Source organism: Strix uralensis, chromosome 5 (genome assembly GCF_047716275.1).
Source record: "Strix uralensis isolate ZFMK-TIS-50842 chromosome 5, bStrUra1, whole genome shotgun sequence".
NCBI lineage: Eukaryota > Metazoa > Chordata > Aves > Strigiformes > Strigidae > Strix > Strix uralensis.
This window is the reverse complement of record NC_133976.1, coordinates 59,577,549-59,595,205: the sequence shown is the minus strand read 5'-3', so window position 1 is coordinate 59,595,205 and position 17,657 is coordinate 59,577,549. Positions and strand designations below refer to the sequence as shown.

General features: G+C 42.5%; 1 protein-coding gene across 14 annotated transcripts in view; it reads right to left on the bottom strand.

Annotated features, from left to right (window-relative positions):
• The window catches only part of RBFOX2 (RNA binding fox-1 homolog 2), a 176,420-nt gene that overhangs the window by 97,270 nt on the left and 61,493 nt on the right, over nt 1–17,657 (bottom strand). The window contains exon 1 of one of the 14 annotated variants that reach the window (XM_074871279.1): nt 2,863–2,994. The exons of the other annotated variants lie outside the window; for them this stretch is intronic. Within the exon in view, the coding sequence (XP_074727380.1) occupies nt 2,863–2,934 (72 nt within the window). The 5' untranslated portion in view covers nt 2,935–2,994. Of the gene's footprint in view, nt 1–2,862; nt 2,995–17,657 lie in introns of those variants that run through there. 14 annotated transcript variants of the gene reach the window in all.

Here is a 17,657-nt window from a genome sequence, read left to right as displayed (position 1 = left end):
TCCAGTAACACCAGTTAGGTAACTGTTATAAAATCATAGTCTTGTTCCTGCAAATGCTTAGCCATATGAATAGTTTTGAAATTACAGAAATATTAAGACTGGAAAAGACCTCCTGACACACAGGATCAGATAAACTGCTATCATACAACGTCATCTAATCTCTTCATAAAATTTATCATGCTACATCTTAGAACTGGGTTTTGCAGCTACGCTACCCCAGCCAAAAGGCCGCTCTAGAACAGCACTTCCCAGCAGCAGGGATCTGCGTTCGTCTCCAGCTTAACTTTATTCCTGAGCAATTTCTGTTTATTCTTTGTTCTTGTGCCAGTACCATCCTCTGGCTTAACCATATTTTCTCTATCCCTTACAACTAACCTTCCCCATGTATCCCCTCTCTACCTATGTAAACAAGCAGCTGTTCCAGTCTTTCGTCACATAACAGGTTTGCTATTCTCCAATCTCCAGAAGCCCTTTCTTGCACCTGATCTAGCCTGTGCTTTTTTTAATTACTCAGAACAGCATTGTTAGCTCCTAATCCGTTTCACAATTCCAGCACTAAACTGCATCTTCTCTAGCCTCATTAGTACTTTCTTCTGTAGCACCACACCAGACACTGTAAGACCCATCTACAGTAAGACACATCATCCCATTAAGAAAAATGCATGTTACCTAGTTAAGAAAATTGGTTATCTTAAAAACAGATAGGCTGATATGGCATAACCCTATTTTGATGGATTTGTGTTGCCTTTTATCACATTTTTCATTTGTGTCCAAACCTTCAATTAATATTTTTGTATCCACATACAGCTGAGGTTGGACCAACAGGTCTGTACTTACTCAAATCACCCCCCATCACCAATAGGGCTATTATGCTTTCTGTTCTCCAAACATATATCACTCCTGATTTGATAGATTAAGACTTTCATCAGATCTGCAACTTCATGAAACAGTTCTTTGACTTTCAGGAATAGGTATCACCCTTCCCTAGACAATCCTGCCCAGCCTGCATCAACTAGGGTCTTTGAAGTGTCCAAAGTGATTGCTTCTACAGTAGGTTCATGTCCCTCACCCATCCTGTCCTCGCTCCCATGATCAATTCTACCTTCAACAGCAAGAAAAAAAGATTTGTTCAATTCTGTGATCACAACAAGAGTATCCTCATCAACTACCCTAACCCCAACACATAGTGGTTGATCTTCCCTTCTCTCTAATTGTATTTTGAGAAACTGTCACCCATTCCCTTAGCAACATTTGTAAGGTTTAACTCAGCCTGATTTTCAGCAGTTCTCATTTTATCCCTTCTGACTTTAAAGGCACAGCAATCTTTGCTAATAAATTCTCTTTTTGCACCTAACAGCCTTTATAAGGTGATTATGCCTCCAGTTAGGCTGAAGTTTCTTCTTACAATTTTTTTCCTCTTTGCTTGTATCATCAAGAATTTGCATCCAAAGTACTTCTAACAAAAAAAACCACCAGCAAAAAAACCCCCAAACCCAAGACACACACTTCAACATTCAAGTCTGAGTTTTTGATCCATTTCACTGACCTCATTAAATATTTTGCTTCATGTATCAAAACTTGTATTATGATTACCCCACCTTTGGGTGGAGACATGGAGGGTTCTAAACCACTTGTTTTCCTGTAATTCACTCACTGTATCAACAACAGGTTGCTACAGTGATGAAATCTTTTGACCCTATTATTATTAGCAGCATTTGTTCTCCAAGCTATACCTGAGAAATTAAAAGTTTCTCATACTAATATTTGTCTCTCTAATGGCACTGGGAATAATATCATTTCAGAGCCGCAAGTTTGTATCCAAATCCAATCCTATGAGGGATTACAGCAGACTCACAGTACTCCCTCTGGGACCTCTTTTACCATTCTTCCCCACAGCAATTTTGACCAGAAACAGATCCTGCGTTATCAGTATTACTCTTCTTTCTTCTTGACAGTCTATTGCATACAATACAGCCTATCACCTTTTACATCTACACTTATCTGAACCACACATAATCTTGAATGCATGTTAAAGCCATGATTACTATTCTTGCAGATTGATATTATCCCTATAATATCCAGTTTCATGTTCTGCACCAGTAGCTTTGGTTCCTCTGCTTGTTATTTCTAATGCCAGCAGCCTGACAAAAACCCTGATGTATTTGTGCATTTACGCATCACACAGCTCCCAGCTCCCTCAACTAAAAGTATCACCCATCTAGTTACTGCTGAATTTTATTATTCTTTTTATAACATTGAATTTTATTGTTTTCCATCTCCTACCTACACATTGCTTTGCCCAGAGATACTGTTTTACATGCTAGCAGCATTTACCTAATTTTCCTCTTTTGGTATACTAAGCAAGGCATGGAGACTACACAAGTTTTTGCCAATGTTCTCAAAACCCAGTATTTTGCTTCACATGCACTACTCTTTGATGTCTGCAGACTGAGGTACATTTTTGGAAATGCAAGACCACAGCCCTGGGCTTTGCTTTGCCTGCCTTCTTCAGACTGCTTATAACAAGCATGCTAAGTCACAATTACGAGTACAGCTATAAGAACATAAGCTAGCTATAGTCTCCCTATGCTTGACGTGCAACCATGGTAGTTCCAGACATTTTTCATGTACATTTTTTTAAATTGCTAAAAACTGTGGTACTGTGGGGACACAGTAATACAGCATGGAGTCTGAGATATTTCCATACTGCACAGTCATTACACCACATTGATCTTTACTAAGGAAATTACACCAACAGTTTCATTTTATAAACTGAATTTATAAAATCTTTAGTATAATTCTCTGTTCTCCAGACAAATTAATCCAAGCCTTATCTAGTTACTCCCACTAAAGAGCTCTTACCTCGGCTGATTCTAACTCTTCATCGCTAGAAGCCTGGCTGATGCTCTTCCTCTCACCCACCAAAAATGGCATCTTTAACAATTAGCCAATCACTACATCTGCTAAACTGGGTCATCAGGGATCTGATGAGCAGCTTACAATATGTCTCTGCTTTTTAAAGACTGATGTAAATGTAGGAAACATGCCAGCAAGCAAGGATGCATTTTCTGGCTGGGTATGTACTGATTTCCATAGCAGCTAAATAGATCAAGCAGCTCAGCCAGCTCTTACTGGTGTTAGACAAACAGCACACAGTACCAAGATTACACCTTTAGAGCTGCAAGAGATTCTCATTTTGCAAAGCAAGTCCCATGTCCTGAGCATAAAGGTGGCTTTCGCTTACTCCAGGTGAGAATTTTTACTGGAAAGTCATCATTCCTCTACAGGGCTACATTTTCTGGGCTGTATTGCTTGGTTGGTTTGAATAGGTATAATATTTTTCAAAAAGCTGAATTATATTTTTCTTCCCAGTTTTAATATAAACAACTACTAGAAAAATTATGTATAGTCTAGTTGTTATTTTGACCCTTAAATCATTAGAGATTCAAGTGGGGAGGACACAAACGTAGGCAGAGCATGCACAGGAAAGCTCAATATTCCGAAATGGCAAACAGAAGCAAGGATGATGACAAATAGGTGACTGCATAAATTGTTTTTCCTCACATCTCTGAAGCCTCACAGTTTTACATAGCTGTCCTGATCTCAAGAGCAAGAAGATCTAGTGGTGGATCAGATATGCAGGAGAGCGAATAACTCAGCACAAAACCAGTGCGTTAATTTGTGAGTGAAACATGTTAAGCATGCAAATGCTGAAGATCAGGAACAAGATGCATTAAGCAGAAATGGAACCAGCAGTTCTGGGGCATGTGGAGTAGCAGCAGAAGCAAATGAGAGCATTGGATTAGCGTAATAAGGACAACACAGAAATGAATTTGAACACGTTGGTAAAACCATAGGAGTCACTGCTTCCCTGAACTCGGTCTGACTAGTTAGTGCTACTGATTCCTCATGTTCATTAGGATTAATGTTCCTAAAACACATTAGCACAAATGAAATTACCAAAAATACACTTTGAATCCAAGGAAACTAAAATCCCTTTGGCAAAAGGCCTAAGAAGCCCAAAGCCAGAGAATGCAGCAAATACCAGGTTACATGTAGCAGAGAAGATAGCCCCATCACACCCACTGCTTCTGCCAAGGAAATACCTCAGGCAGACAATGGAACCTCAGTCATCATACATTCCAGTTTTCATGGATAAAATTCATGATTTCAAGAAAATTTAAGAGAGAAAAATGCCACAGACAATATTTAATAAAATGGAAGCTCTGAAACAGCTCCTGGTCATGTTCTTTCCCCTCAAAGCACTGGAGATGTCCCTTTTCAATCTTCTTCTGCGACACATTCTCCATTTGCGAGGCAATTTACTTGCGAGTGATGGAGTTTGTTTGCATCTGCCTCTACCACTCTAAACACTCCCCAGCCAAGCTCTGTAACCCTGAAACTGATCTGAAGTGGTTTAACAGCTAGGCACTGTGCACACTCTAAACTATGGACATAAGATACCTGGATCCTGTTACCATCCACAGCTCTTCACTGCATCATCTATGTACAGCTATTAATGGTTTGTCTAGAACAGAAAACTTGCACAGTTTTAAAACACAATTACAAATACACAAATAGCATAAAAGGACAGGTCAGAATTAAGAATAATTATTTCTTAAGTACTTTCAAAGCCCCAACAAATTCTGCTTTAGGGAAGGACACAGAAAATGGAGGGAGAGCAAGGACACCACATCGGTCTGCTAAAGCAGCATATTGCAAGACCTCTGTTTGCTGGACAATTGGCTTTTTTCTGTTTTGTTGAGCTTTCTTACAGTTACCCAGTAGAACAGTAGCATTAACAAACTCCAGAAACCTACAAGCCAAAACAGGACTCATGAAATCACAAGCCTGTATCTTCCTCAATCAGAAACCAAGCTCTCTGAGCACCCAATCCACACAGTCATGGCTGTCAAGAGACAAAGACTCTTGGTGAAACTGCAGGACAGTAGACCCTTGATCCTGAAGTTAGACCTCTGTAGGCAGAGTCTTCCTGAAGTTGGAAGTACAGATGCTACCCACAGAATTTCAGCTGCTGGACAAGGACCCAGAGTCAATTCAGGCAAAACTCTGTCTGCCTAAAGTCTGTCTCTGAAATTATTACAAAGGAAAAATGTAAGGCAGCGATGAACGCTCATCTGAAGTTTGAAAAATCCTCTGTCAAAAGACTGTGCTCCCAGAACCAGGGTTTTATGCACAACGCTAGCTAATGAGCTGGCTCCCAGGAAGGCAGCTTTAACAGAACAATAAGTAACTCACAAAAATATATTAGTGATTAAGTTGCAAAATAAAGCTGGCAGCAGTCTGGATATACCACCAGCATACAGAAGACACAACTTCAATTTTCATTTCCATCCCAACACATCGCTTTACATGCACTACAAAACAGGTTTTAATTATGCTATCTTGAGAAAACTTCAACACACCTGAGTACAACACACAAAAAGTCCAAAAGGAGCTTCTAAAACCAGACAGGCTCTATTGTCTTAGTTATTACCAGAGGCAGAGTATAAAGGGGGAAAAGAAAGTATACACAGATTTTCCAGGAAAAAAAAAAAGAATCAATGTGTTCGGTCTGGGCCTTCTTTCAAGGAGAACTCTAAGTGCTTGGCACTGCTTAGGGAAGAAAGTAAGTGTATTTCTGGGCTAAGCCATTTGGCAAAGAAGGTCGTCGTAGCACAGCTTTCTTTTGGAACCACTTGTATATGCACTGATCTTAGTAATGCTACATGTCCATCAAAATGCTTTTTGCCTATTACATGGAGGGGGAAGGAAAAAAAAAAAAAAAAAAGGTGTCCAGATGCTGAATTTCAGTATCAAAGAAGAGAAGGAGTTTTCTCTTGGTAGTTTAGACATTACATGACAGCCATGCTGCCTTTCTATATTCCTTTGGGGTAGTGGAGAAAGGGGAAACAAAGAGAACAGAGTGGAAGCAGTTTTCTTTCATGACAGAGGCTGCTAGATCTATCAGCTAGCTCCAGAACCTCAGTCAGAGAAAAGCTTTGCCCATTTTGTCTCTCATACTCCCACTTGGTTTTTCACTTAACAAGCAGCAGTAGTTCAATTAGCTGATCCTTAAGGGGACAACAGGGAGATCCAAAAAAGAAAGACTTGACTCTTCTATGAAATACAGCAGCTTAACCAGATCTATGCTAAGCCTACAAAAATTAAGGTTAATTCCTTAATTAAATAACTATCTTCCTAAGAATAAATATTATTTAAAGTCACCAGATGGTAGTATCAGAGGTACTCTCACCAAGTATTTTTAATTGAATGAATCACAAACTAGGGCTGGACCACACTGGCAATTTCCCCCGCAGCATAAGTATAGTTACGCTGTTATTTCAGCCCCACCAGTGAGTCGCCTCGGCTGTTGGTGACACCACATGCATTTGCAGTCTATCCCAGCAAATGCTTGCAGGATAAAACACTTTCGCCAAGGGTCAGAGCTAACACGTTTTACCTTGCCTTTGTCTTGGACGAAGGGAGCACGTGGTCCACTATCACAAAGGACCTCAGTACCTGGCCATGTCTTACTCATCTAGCTGAGCGCTCATTCCCTAACGGACACAGTTTTTGGTATGGATTTTCCTCCCCACCTCACCTCCCAGCTTATCAAATTGCTTCCACGTGACAAACTAAAATAGAAAAAGGTACTTGTTCCAAGTTAAAGAGTGTCAGCACAATAAATTACGCTAGTATCAACTGAAGTTTATCCCTAAAGTGGCATGGCTCCCCAGCTACACAAACAAAAGCAGAATCTGGGGGAAAGGTTTCCTTGGGCAGCATTTTGTTCTACTGACACAGGAGCAAAGGCATTCCCTGCCCAACTTGGTTCAACCAGAACAGCAGAGCAGCTGCCCCTACACTGTATCCATGCAAGCCAGAGACAAAACATGTCAAAAATATTAAACTAAACTCTTAATTGAATGGAAAAGAGAAATAAACAGGCAACACAGTCAGCATGAGATAGCTGCATTACTGGCAGTAACTGAGGAATTGGAGAACATCATGCAGGCTGCTGCAACAGCAGGTCACCAAATAAATCTCAGGAAATCATTTGGAAACAGTTCCAGTGTGGCTGTACACAGAATACAACACTTCCAGTGTAAATCTGCAAAGACAATTTCATGATAGAAGAATTACATCTCTCCGTTAAGTTCTGCAGGCCTCAGTTCAAAATCTTGCTCGCCTGATAAGCTTCAGATGATGAATCCTGCTCTTTCCCCCATTCCCATTTAAAAAAAAAAATAACCCCACACTCCGGCAGCTCGAAAGAGATGCAAGAGCAAAATACCAGAAGTACTGCAGTTAAGAGTTCAGTGCATTTGCTGAGTGCACAGAAAGGATCCAGAAATAGCACGCAAAGCTGAGGTTTGGCAAGAACGACGCAGTTTGCCCTGAAAGAGCAAAGTCAGACACGCTAAATGAATGGTGACAGCAGCAAGTCATGCTTTAATGTCGGGAGTGACCCCAGGGACTACTCTTGTTGGGGCAGAGGTGCTAGTTATTGCTGTGTCCCTCCTCCGGTGGTTTTAGTGGAGCAGTAGAAGGCTGTGGTGGAAAACAGAAGTAGTATGTTGAGACTATGAGCTCTTAGGCAAGTAGTCATCCTCACATCGCTTTCTGCTTAAGAGTAAAGACAAAAATAGTAAAAGGCAGCAAACTCCTGGATATTGTTTGGTTGGGGTTTTTTTGAAACCTACCTATTTCTGAGAAAGCAGAAGTGATAGAATTCTGGAAATCTTTTTCTTCTCACAAAGTCCCGAGATGTGGGCACATAAGCTAACTGCTACCCACACTTCTCCCCAAGAGCCAAGAGGACAGAATAAAGCCTTGACATGGCTCAGTTCAAAAGCCTTTCCTTGCAGGCTAGCTTCAACTCCCAGCAACTTCTAAAAAAGCCACAGCAACTGATCCCCAGACAACCACCACCAAGGGCTTTCTCCTGTTGTACCATCTGCACAATCAAGATACCTGCTCCTTTCAGCAGCTTTCTATGACCTCTACAGAAAAATTCACACATGTTCATTCAACCCCAATTTGCCACTATCTGCATCCTCTGTCCCAAAACCAGGAAGCCGTAAAATGACTTCCATGAAAACCCTTATCTCTGTTTTCCGTCACTATCAAGAAATTCCCACCAAAGACTTGGCTCATGTTCTCTGCATGTCTCTCCAGCTACTCTCACTTCATGGTAACAGGACTACCAATGCAAAAATTAACTTCAACACCTCTGCATTATCAGTGTGGATATCAGCAGCACTCAAACTTCAGCCTCTATGGCTTTACGGGTCTCTTAGCATGAATTTAAAAGAACCACTTATCTCAGGCTAGAGATTCGTGCGTAGGCCGGAGTTGAAGTAGGGCAATACTTAAGCTGCATCTCAAACTCACATTGTAATGAAGCAAAAGCTGCAACTTCAAGCTCTGAAGGGACACAGCAGGCACACCTCCTGCAACTGCTCTGAATTAGATAGCTTCTGAGAAACTGGTGTGAGTCTTGGAAATCTAATACAGCTTGACAGTCTGCAACTGAACTGCTTTAGCAGGCAGGTTAAGCTGCAGCATCCTCTTTCATGTACATTACCAGGCCCTCCATATGGTGCTAGGAATAAGACCCTTTTCTGCAGCAGAGAAACACGGTAGATGTGCAAACCCTGCACGAAGCAAACTTCAGAATGGCAGATTGCCAAAAGCATCGCTGGACAAAATGAAGAAAAACCGTCACTGCCACCCAACTGCCCCAGATTGTCTGCAATAGAACAGGAAAATACACAACCGCCATCAAGATGAAAACAAAGAAAATGACAGCCACATAAAAAAACCACCCCACGCTTTCTTCACATTCTGTTCCTGACTTACCTTCTCTACAATTATGGGACAGATCTAATAACAGCCCCTAGAAATCCAGCTGTCACATTTTGATAGTTCACTGATTGCCCACTTAGATCTAATTACCTCAGTCAGTCCACATCCTAAAACCTCACGTGGGCATGGCCATTCCTCAGCCTTGCCCCACTAGAAGTCTGGAGAGTGGAAGCAAGAGCAACACTAGGATGATCAGATTTTTTTGGAGCCACCAAGGTCAAAGTATAGGGACAAGAAGAAGGGAAACAGCTGCTCTTGAGATGGAGACAACAGAATCCTTAAAAACCTAGATAAATAATTAAACGAACTAATGAGCCATAGTTGGCAAAGAAACCACAGGTCAAGGAAGATACAATTCCTCAGTGGGGGGAAGAGGTGAAGAAGGGAAGAAACTCTCCCATGTCAGGGCAGAGAGGGACCAAGTTAGCAGCTCCATATCAGAGCTGTGTCAAGGAAGCTAGAGAGAAAGGGACATACCAAGAGAAGAGGTGATTTATTCTGGAATTTCAAGGCTGGAATAAGCAATAGAAGATGAACAAAAGAGAATGTCTGTGGTGGATCGGAACAGGAGACAGGAGTGGGATGGCAATGCCACAGGGTTTGTTTTGTTATTGAGTTTGTTTGTTTTAAAAGGAAGTTAATAGAAAAACACCAGCAGCTTAAAATGCTCCAAGCATACAGCCTGCCACTCCTCCTAGGTTATGACAAAAATTCCTGCCCTGCAATGAGAAGAGCTTCTTAGGATCCAGCAGCCCTCTGACTTTTCACCCCCAGCTGGGGGGTGGAGGGGGTTCCCATATCAGCAGCTCAGCAGCATGGAGCTCCCCACGCTGGCACCGTCCACCTGCCCAATTCAGACCTGTAATCTCCCTCGACTTTGATTTAATGCAGCAATTACTAGTAATGTGGTTTGAAGGAGATAAATGCCCAGTACAGGGCTGGCTGGCACTGACGCTCATTCCGCTCATGATGCGAGAACAGTTTTAATTAAAATCCCCTTTATGATAAAGGAGCTGCTTGACTGGATGTTTCTGTGCAGCCCTGATACGGAACCTCCTCCAAAGCGGATTAGAAATCAAAGTTTCCCCCTTCTCGCTATTGGCAACACACAAAAATAGGGAACACAGCCACCATGTCACCCCTCTGCAATTTCCTTAACCCTAGAATTGCCAGGGAAATGCCCACATTTCCTTAAAAGCAATTGCCACCTCTTGTCATGGGCCTAAGTATTTTCCAAAAAACTAAGCACGAGGGCTACTTTAATTAGAATAAACGCATCCAGAGGGCTCACCCTCCATGATCCAAAACCATTTTCCCCTCCATCTGGTTTAAAAAGGAATCAGCTTGGTTACTTCTATGGCAGACCCATCCCTACAGCCTGCATTCTGGCAAGGAGGGAAATCAGACCCGTGGTGCTCTGGCAAGGAAGTCAGGATCTGGCTGAAAGGCTGAAAAAGCAGAAGCCTCTGCTGGGGGAGGCAAAGCAGCATGGACAGGGAAGAGGGAAGGAGCAGCACAGCAAGATAAAGGCATAAAATTTGGCAGAGCGGTCAGGATCCCAGCAGAGACATGTTCCAGAAATGATCTGTCAGCTCTTGATCGAGTTACAGCAAACGTAGGTGCAATTTTGGGTTGGTTTTCTTCTTTACAGTATAGGAAATACCACAGATGAATACATTAAGCACAGATCGTTTCTATTATTGCAAGTGCCAGGAGCAGATTGTCACAGTGAGAAATTGGCCTTGTGCATTACACAGAAAAGGCAGCACTAGGTTTGGAGGCAGTGCAATGTGAAGATAAAGAGCCTCAAGTCTGAATGCACATTATTCCTCTCCTTAAGCCACTGAACACACATAAACATAAAAAGGCTGATTCAAGCAGTTGAATTTCTCTGTGACCTTCAGAATCTATCTGTGGACCACGGGACTACCCAAGCCTTGTCTCAGGACCCCCCCTTTTCAGATTGTTTGCCTCATCACCCTAGGAGTGCTCCATATTCCCTGACACCGTCTTCTCCTCAGTGCCAGAGTCAATGGGATTTTGTTCCAAAAAAACTTTTTCTTATTTTAAAGAAAGCAATTTGAAAGTGGCCCTCATGTTCCATGATTCTCCAGCCCCTTCAGACTGCACAATAGCAAGCAACAGATGAAAAAAATAAAAATCCTGAACGGAACCAGGAGGGATTCGGCACAACAGCATGACTAGCTGACTCCACACAAGTCTGAAGCAGCAGACACCAGACCACCAAACACTGATGTGGCACCACTGTAACAGTGAAACCAGCCTTCAGGAGCACCTTGCTCCTCAACAGGATGAACACAGGGTAAAAACACCAGGTCAGAGACATCAATAGGAAGATTTAATGTGGTTTTGTTGGTCCACAAGGGAAAAAAACGAAAGCAAAAAAGGCCTGGTATAATTAACAAGATTAAAGGGGGATTTAGGATCAGGACAGAAAAGCAAACGGGCCAGATTGATCCTTACAGGATTAAAGCTGGAATCCTACTAAGAGTCCAGTGGTTGAGAGATCAACGCAATGTAATGGGATTAAATCAACATCAGCTTTTGTTTTTACACAACTGAACCCCCAGTGCCCATGATTTTACGGCTTTGGATAAGCAGTAGAAAAGTTGACTGGTACCTACAGACAACTGGTGTGCAGGTCAGCTGGGCACTTCCCCCTTCAGCTCTCTCACAGCAGAAGAGCAATAAGTACTGCCACTTTCAGAAACAAAGGACAAAAAAAAGTGGTTTATAACAAATTGTCCGAACAGTCAAAAAAAGCTGAGGATTTACCAAAGTCCATGTTCCAGCCAGCTCTAAATTAACTGGTATCAAGCGTGATGGGATCACCCCAGGACTGACGGATGGGGAAGCCAGGAGGACAGTCCCAGCTGCATCCAGACATGCTGCCGACAGGCAATTGGATTTTGATATTGTCTCTTGCCTGCAAGGAACAAAGGATGCAGTATACTCTGCAGAACACATCAGCAAACACATTTAAGACAAATTGTCGCATGTCCCCATTGCACAACAATATCCAAGAATTACAAAAGTGAAAAAAGCCTCTTTCAGCATGTATCATTTGCATTACAGCTGGTGCAACACATGCAGGCCAGCTGCACCTCTATTCCCCTGCCCCAAAGTTTCCAAAGCTTGCCAGTAATTTGAGTTGCTAGTGGGGGGCGGGGGGAAGAGGGGAAACAGGACAAGGCACTTGGTTCTTTCTAGATATGTATACTATTTTTAAAGTTTTTATTCTTGTATGAGAGAAAAGCATGCATGTCTAAATGAGAGGGTATCCATGACCACCCTGCTTGGCTGAAGAGGAAAGGGGTGTTTATTGCACACCTGTTTGCAACAGCCAAACAGCTGCACTGGAGAGCAACGTTCCCCATGCAAGGAAAAAGCATTAAAACATCTCACATTTCTACAGCACTTCTGAATCCTAAAGGTGTTTAAAAACAGCAGTTACACATACACTATATACGCTCCAGCAAAGTTCCTGCTGCAGAAGAAAAACTTCCCCAACACTACAATTTTAAAATGCAGATACTGCCCATTTCTTAAGAGATGCCACAATCAATAGCCTCACCTATGCTGAATGTGCTTCTCCTTTTCAGCTGGTTGGATGAAAAAAGGTAATCAGCATTCACTGCTCCTCCTCACTCAAGCAGCAGCCAAAATCTCAGTGTAATAAATCGGGGGGAGGAATAGCTGAAACTACTGCTGGATCCAACAGGCCTGTGAGCAAAGCTGCTCTGCAGTGTTACTGAGATGGTCCTGATGGAGCTACGCACCCCACTTATGCTGCCAAATAGGCTTTGCCACCTTCCCAAGCGATGCTTCGTCTTTACTCAGAAGGCTTCTTCATCCAAAAGGTACGTCATGGATGCAAGCAGACATCACCGCAGTGATTGAGAATGGGATGAAAAAGGAGGCCATTACAAAAGAAATGAAAAGTTAAAAAATAGCAACAGGCAGATCACACTGCACATTTTCTATTTTTTAGCCATGTATACGTATTTGAATTTCAGCATTTTTCTGCATTTAAACTTTGTTTCAACACTAGATGACTTATAAATCAAAAAAAGTAGAGGAGTATTCCAGTATCATCCTATGCCAGCTCCTTAAAGCACAATGAATCATAATCCCTAAGAATATCTAAAAAAAAAAAAATGTCATCTGGTCAAAATATTCACTTCATAGTTGTCTTAATGTCCAAGATTCAATTAGAGCCTTGTGTGGGGGACAGCATGTTTCATTTGAGGCAGGAGAAAAACTGACTGCCTTTGCCCTGGATTCAGCTACAGACCCAAGAACGATCTGGTAAAAAAAAATCAGCCAGAGCATTGTGAAGGCAGTGTATTAGTCACAAGACACAGGACTGAGAACAATGAAACCTAAATTTAAGGGACAGACAAGGGAAACTTAATTACTTGTTTAAGCTTCTTCACAGCTTTGAGAAATCTTTAACACTTTCAGCAAAAGAATTTAGCACCAGAGGGCACAAAGCACATCCTCTACTGATTTCTTAATTTTCTGCAAGCTTGTTTTCACTTCCAGTGTGGAACTATCTGCACTGGTCCATCAGCACACCCCGCCTCTGTGATGCATGGCCACAGGATGCATCTTATCACCCTTGGTACGGAGTACCATCCAGAGACACAGCACTGAGGATACAGACTGCAGATCCTTCTCCAAATTGACAGCTCCCGGAAGAAAACATTTTGTCTGACCCCACAACCTGACTCAAACTCCTGCTGTACCCAGTAGCCCTTGCTGAAGGTCAAAGGGATCTCTTCCAGCTAATCGCATAAGCCATCCAATCATACTTTTGGTTAAGCATGCACACATACACAGTTGATACTCTCGTGACTGCTTAGAGCTGTGGCAAAAATGCTATCTAAATTCAGATCCACTCAAAGACCTTTCCTATACCATTGCTGTAGCCTTAGGGGTTAGGACAAGGGTAAAGTTCTGGCACTGCTGGAATTAAGATTTGCAAGTAAGCACCATGGGAAGTGCAGGAAACACAGATGTTCAGTCTCAAATCACTATTATCTGTGCTCTTCCTCAAGCTTTCAGCTGGAAACCAGGAAGGCTAAGGTTTAGTCTCTTTTTATTCTCTTATGGTTTATTTTTTTCCTTCCAAGATAAACAGGCCGTTTTGTGAAAAACTAACTTAAACAGGACCCAGTCCTAGTCAGTCTCCCAAGACTTGGACAGGCTTATAGCAAACAGAGTCCCCTGTGCTCATCACTGTTTAGACAGGTGGGAATAGAGCGGTCAGGCAGAAGAGCCACTGGAGAAATTCACACAAACTCAGCCAGCCTACATCCGTCTAATTCTTTTGTTTAGACTCATCAGGGAAGGAAACTCCTGAATGTGATGGCAACATGCTTGACACTGATTTTACCTGGTTTTATATTAATGAAGTGTAGCCTACAGAATAGATCATTCTGCTCCCGAACCTCCCTTCTCTGAAGCCAGTACCTTAATTTGAAATGCCTTCTCTTTTTGAACTGCACTGGTCTTTCTTGATTCAGTAGTAACCTTGGCATCTTCCAGGATTACAGGCTTGCAGGAACACAGAACTAGAAAAGATCACCTGGATTATCAACTCTAGTCCTCTAATAACACAGGTGGCACATTATATAATCTCTTTGATAAACTCTTCTTTCTCTGTTTCCCAAATCTCCAAAGCTTGTCTAAAAACCTAGATGCAAATAGATGTAAGTTGCTTTGTCACACTAACCCACAGGGGAACACAATGCAGACATCCCCAAAACAGCTGTGCACAGAGCAGCTTGGGTGTGGAAGCAGTATAACCATGTTCATGAGGTGCTGCACCAAAGCTAATAAACCTTATTGAGCAGCAGAACTCATTATCTCAGTTTGCAGTGCTGGACTAACATAACTATATTACTTCTGGATTCAAGCTGCTACATATGCATGCCACAGTATGGCACCACGGGGACTTGCAGGCTGGGGAATCAGCTTACAGGCTACTAGCTGGGGGATTTGTGCATGAGCTCCATTTTATGATTTTCCAGGGCTTTCCTGCTCTGGAGCAAGAATCAAAAAATCGGTGTTTATATTAACACAAAGTGCCTTTTACCATATTCACAGACATTCACTGAGACCGGACCTCTAACATGCATTCAGGAAAACCTTCCTGCACCCTCACAGCCAGAGTCTTCCAGAGGCTATCACATCTTAACCTCTCAGCACTGACCACACTGTGTGTGCACCTTTCGCACAGAGCAACTGCATGCTCTCCATCCTGTCAGAGCTTCAGTTGATGGATGACATTTTTATTTGCCATTCCTACCAAACAGGTTCCAGCCAAAGACCTACAGGCACAGCCAGACTTCCCCAGCAATAGCTGCACCAGGCTTGGCACCAGAACAGAGCAGGGAGGCCATTTTCCTTGGATAGCCACTTGCTTTGCTGCTATCAAACACAAGCTTTGAAAACCACACCATAATGACCATGCTTTTCACAGGCAGTAGCTACCTCTCATGAAAAACAACCCCAACAAATAATAGAAAGACATGGCGTGAGGAAGAGCACGTTGCTAAGATCCAAGTTTGGCAGCAGAGTTGGGTTTCCAATCCCTTGGTGGTAAAGCTGATGAGCTCAGAGCCTAGAGGGAAAAATTATTCCAGTGAATGCAAAGAGAGGCTTTTAAGTGACAAAAAGGCAAGTAAAAGGTAGGTCAGGAAGAAAACCAACAAAAAATATTTCAAAATTAGCTTGGCAATCTTACTAGCACTATTCTTGCTCGTATGGTAGATAATTAGTAGGTCTAGGTAAGATCTTCACTTTCACAGGGCTCTAGAGAAAAACATCATTTCTAGCTGCAACAGGCAGGCAGCCCTCTCACAAACACTCAGCATGTACTCTGTACATGGCTGTGAGAAATGAGGAAATTATCTATACCCGCTATAATCTAAGATCAGAGTGATGAATCCAGTGCTTTCCTACCAGAAGCCTAGCAACAGCATGGACCTCCCCTACCTTGGTCCCTCCTGCCTTTGACAGTTTCAGCTGTCTTTGAGCACAGGAGAAGGATCATTGATAAATTGCTTGCTAGGGCTGCTGCCCCTTCCTTTCAACCTTTCTTGTAACAACAGACCTCCAACAAGGCAACATTCATACATGCAACTCTCAGAACACATCATGCTCTTTAGAAAATACTTGGAATGAAATGACTCTAGATTGTATCTTATGACTCACAGTACACAAAGATTCATCTGCTCATAGATGAAAAAAACAGGGCTTTCTTATCCAGAAAAGAGTCGAACACTTTTCCCACACTCAAACTACTCTGCTTCTGGCTGTCACCAGCAGAACATCTGCCCCCGTGTTGTCAGTATACACCTCCCTCCAAGCAAATACCCTCTCTTGCCTTCGTAGCCCAAATTACCCCATGTCACATCCAGAGAACTGATGGCTAGAACCCCTCTCGAGCAATTCAGGAGCCCAGAAGCTACAGGCAAATGGGGATGAGTGGGAGAAGAGACAAAAGTAGATTTAGATGGTCCCCTATAAACAAAATACTTGTCTGCAAAAACAGAACTCCTATATGTCAGGCAAAGTACCTACCTCGAGTTTCAACACTGATGATCAGATGTATACACTCAAAACAGTTTGCAACATCAGAAAGACTATCATACTGTCTCTGCTTCAGAAAGACTTTATACAACTGCATCCTACACAATAAAAGTGTTAAGATAAATAGTCTCTCTTGATATTTAATGGCACAGCTAGTCTGCTGCCTTCACTTCCCTCACAATGCCAAGCATTAGGTCACCACGACAGATATTGAAGTTTCCCACTCTCCAGTTCTCCACAACCCACAATCCCCTGCAGTCTACAAGGCCCTCATTTAAGAGTATCCTGCAACAAGTTTCACCCGAGGGAATACAGTTCAGCAAGCAGGAATGTCAGTCTGAACCAAGGCTACACCACCACTTCATTTCAGAGACAGCATTATAATCAGGGACTGTGATGCTGCAGGTAGCCTGTACTTTTGGGTTCAGTACCCACACCATACTACAGTTGCAGAGGAAGCTGCATTCTCCTTTTTATTTTATTATTTGTCAAATGTGACAGCATTCAATATTGCACAATCTCTTCAAGGAAGATAATTCTGTAACATGCACCCCTGGGAGGGTGGGGGGAGAAACATTATAGTTGCTGTGGGAACCTTAATGCTGGATTTTGGGACTTGCATATTTAAAACCTCAAAAGTAACATTGCATTAATGTAGCTTCATGCATTGAATTAAGGAATGACTCAGTACAAATCTCCATGCATCTACTGAAGTCCTGACGTTCCAAGGACAAGAGGCACAGAACAGAAAAAAAGCAGCACGGGGAACACAGAGGGAACAGGGAGGGAACCTGTGAGCAGAGAAGCAAGAAACCAGCACAGCCGAGGTACAGCAAACACCACACCAAACCAGCTCTGTCACTTGGGGCTTCTTATTCTCACCGCTAGAAGTTATGCAGCCCATCAGGATAAAAAGAGCTTAAAGCAGAAACGCAAATGGGCACAGAGAAAAAGGTTCCTGAAAGGACTAAGGAGGGGAAGATTCCCCGAAAGTAATAGGATAACCTGTACTGAGAAGGGAAAGATCATATCCAGATAGCACAAATTCACTAATTTTTTTAATTGTCATGGCACGATGCCTGGATGATGCCCTTAAAACCCCTTCAGCTATTCAAGCATTTAACACTTCTCTTCCCCACTCCTCTGAAGTTTAACTGCAATGCAAA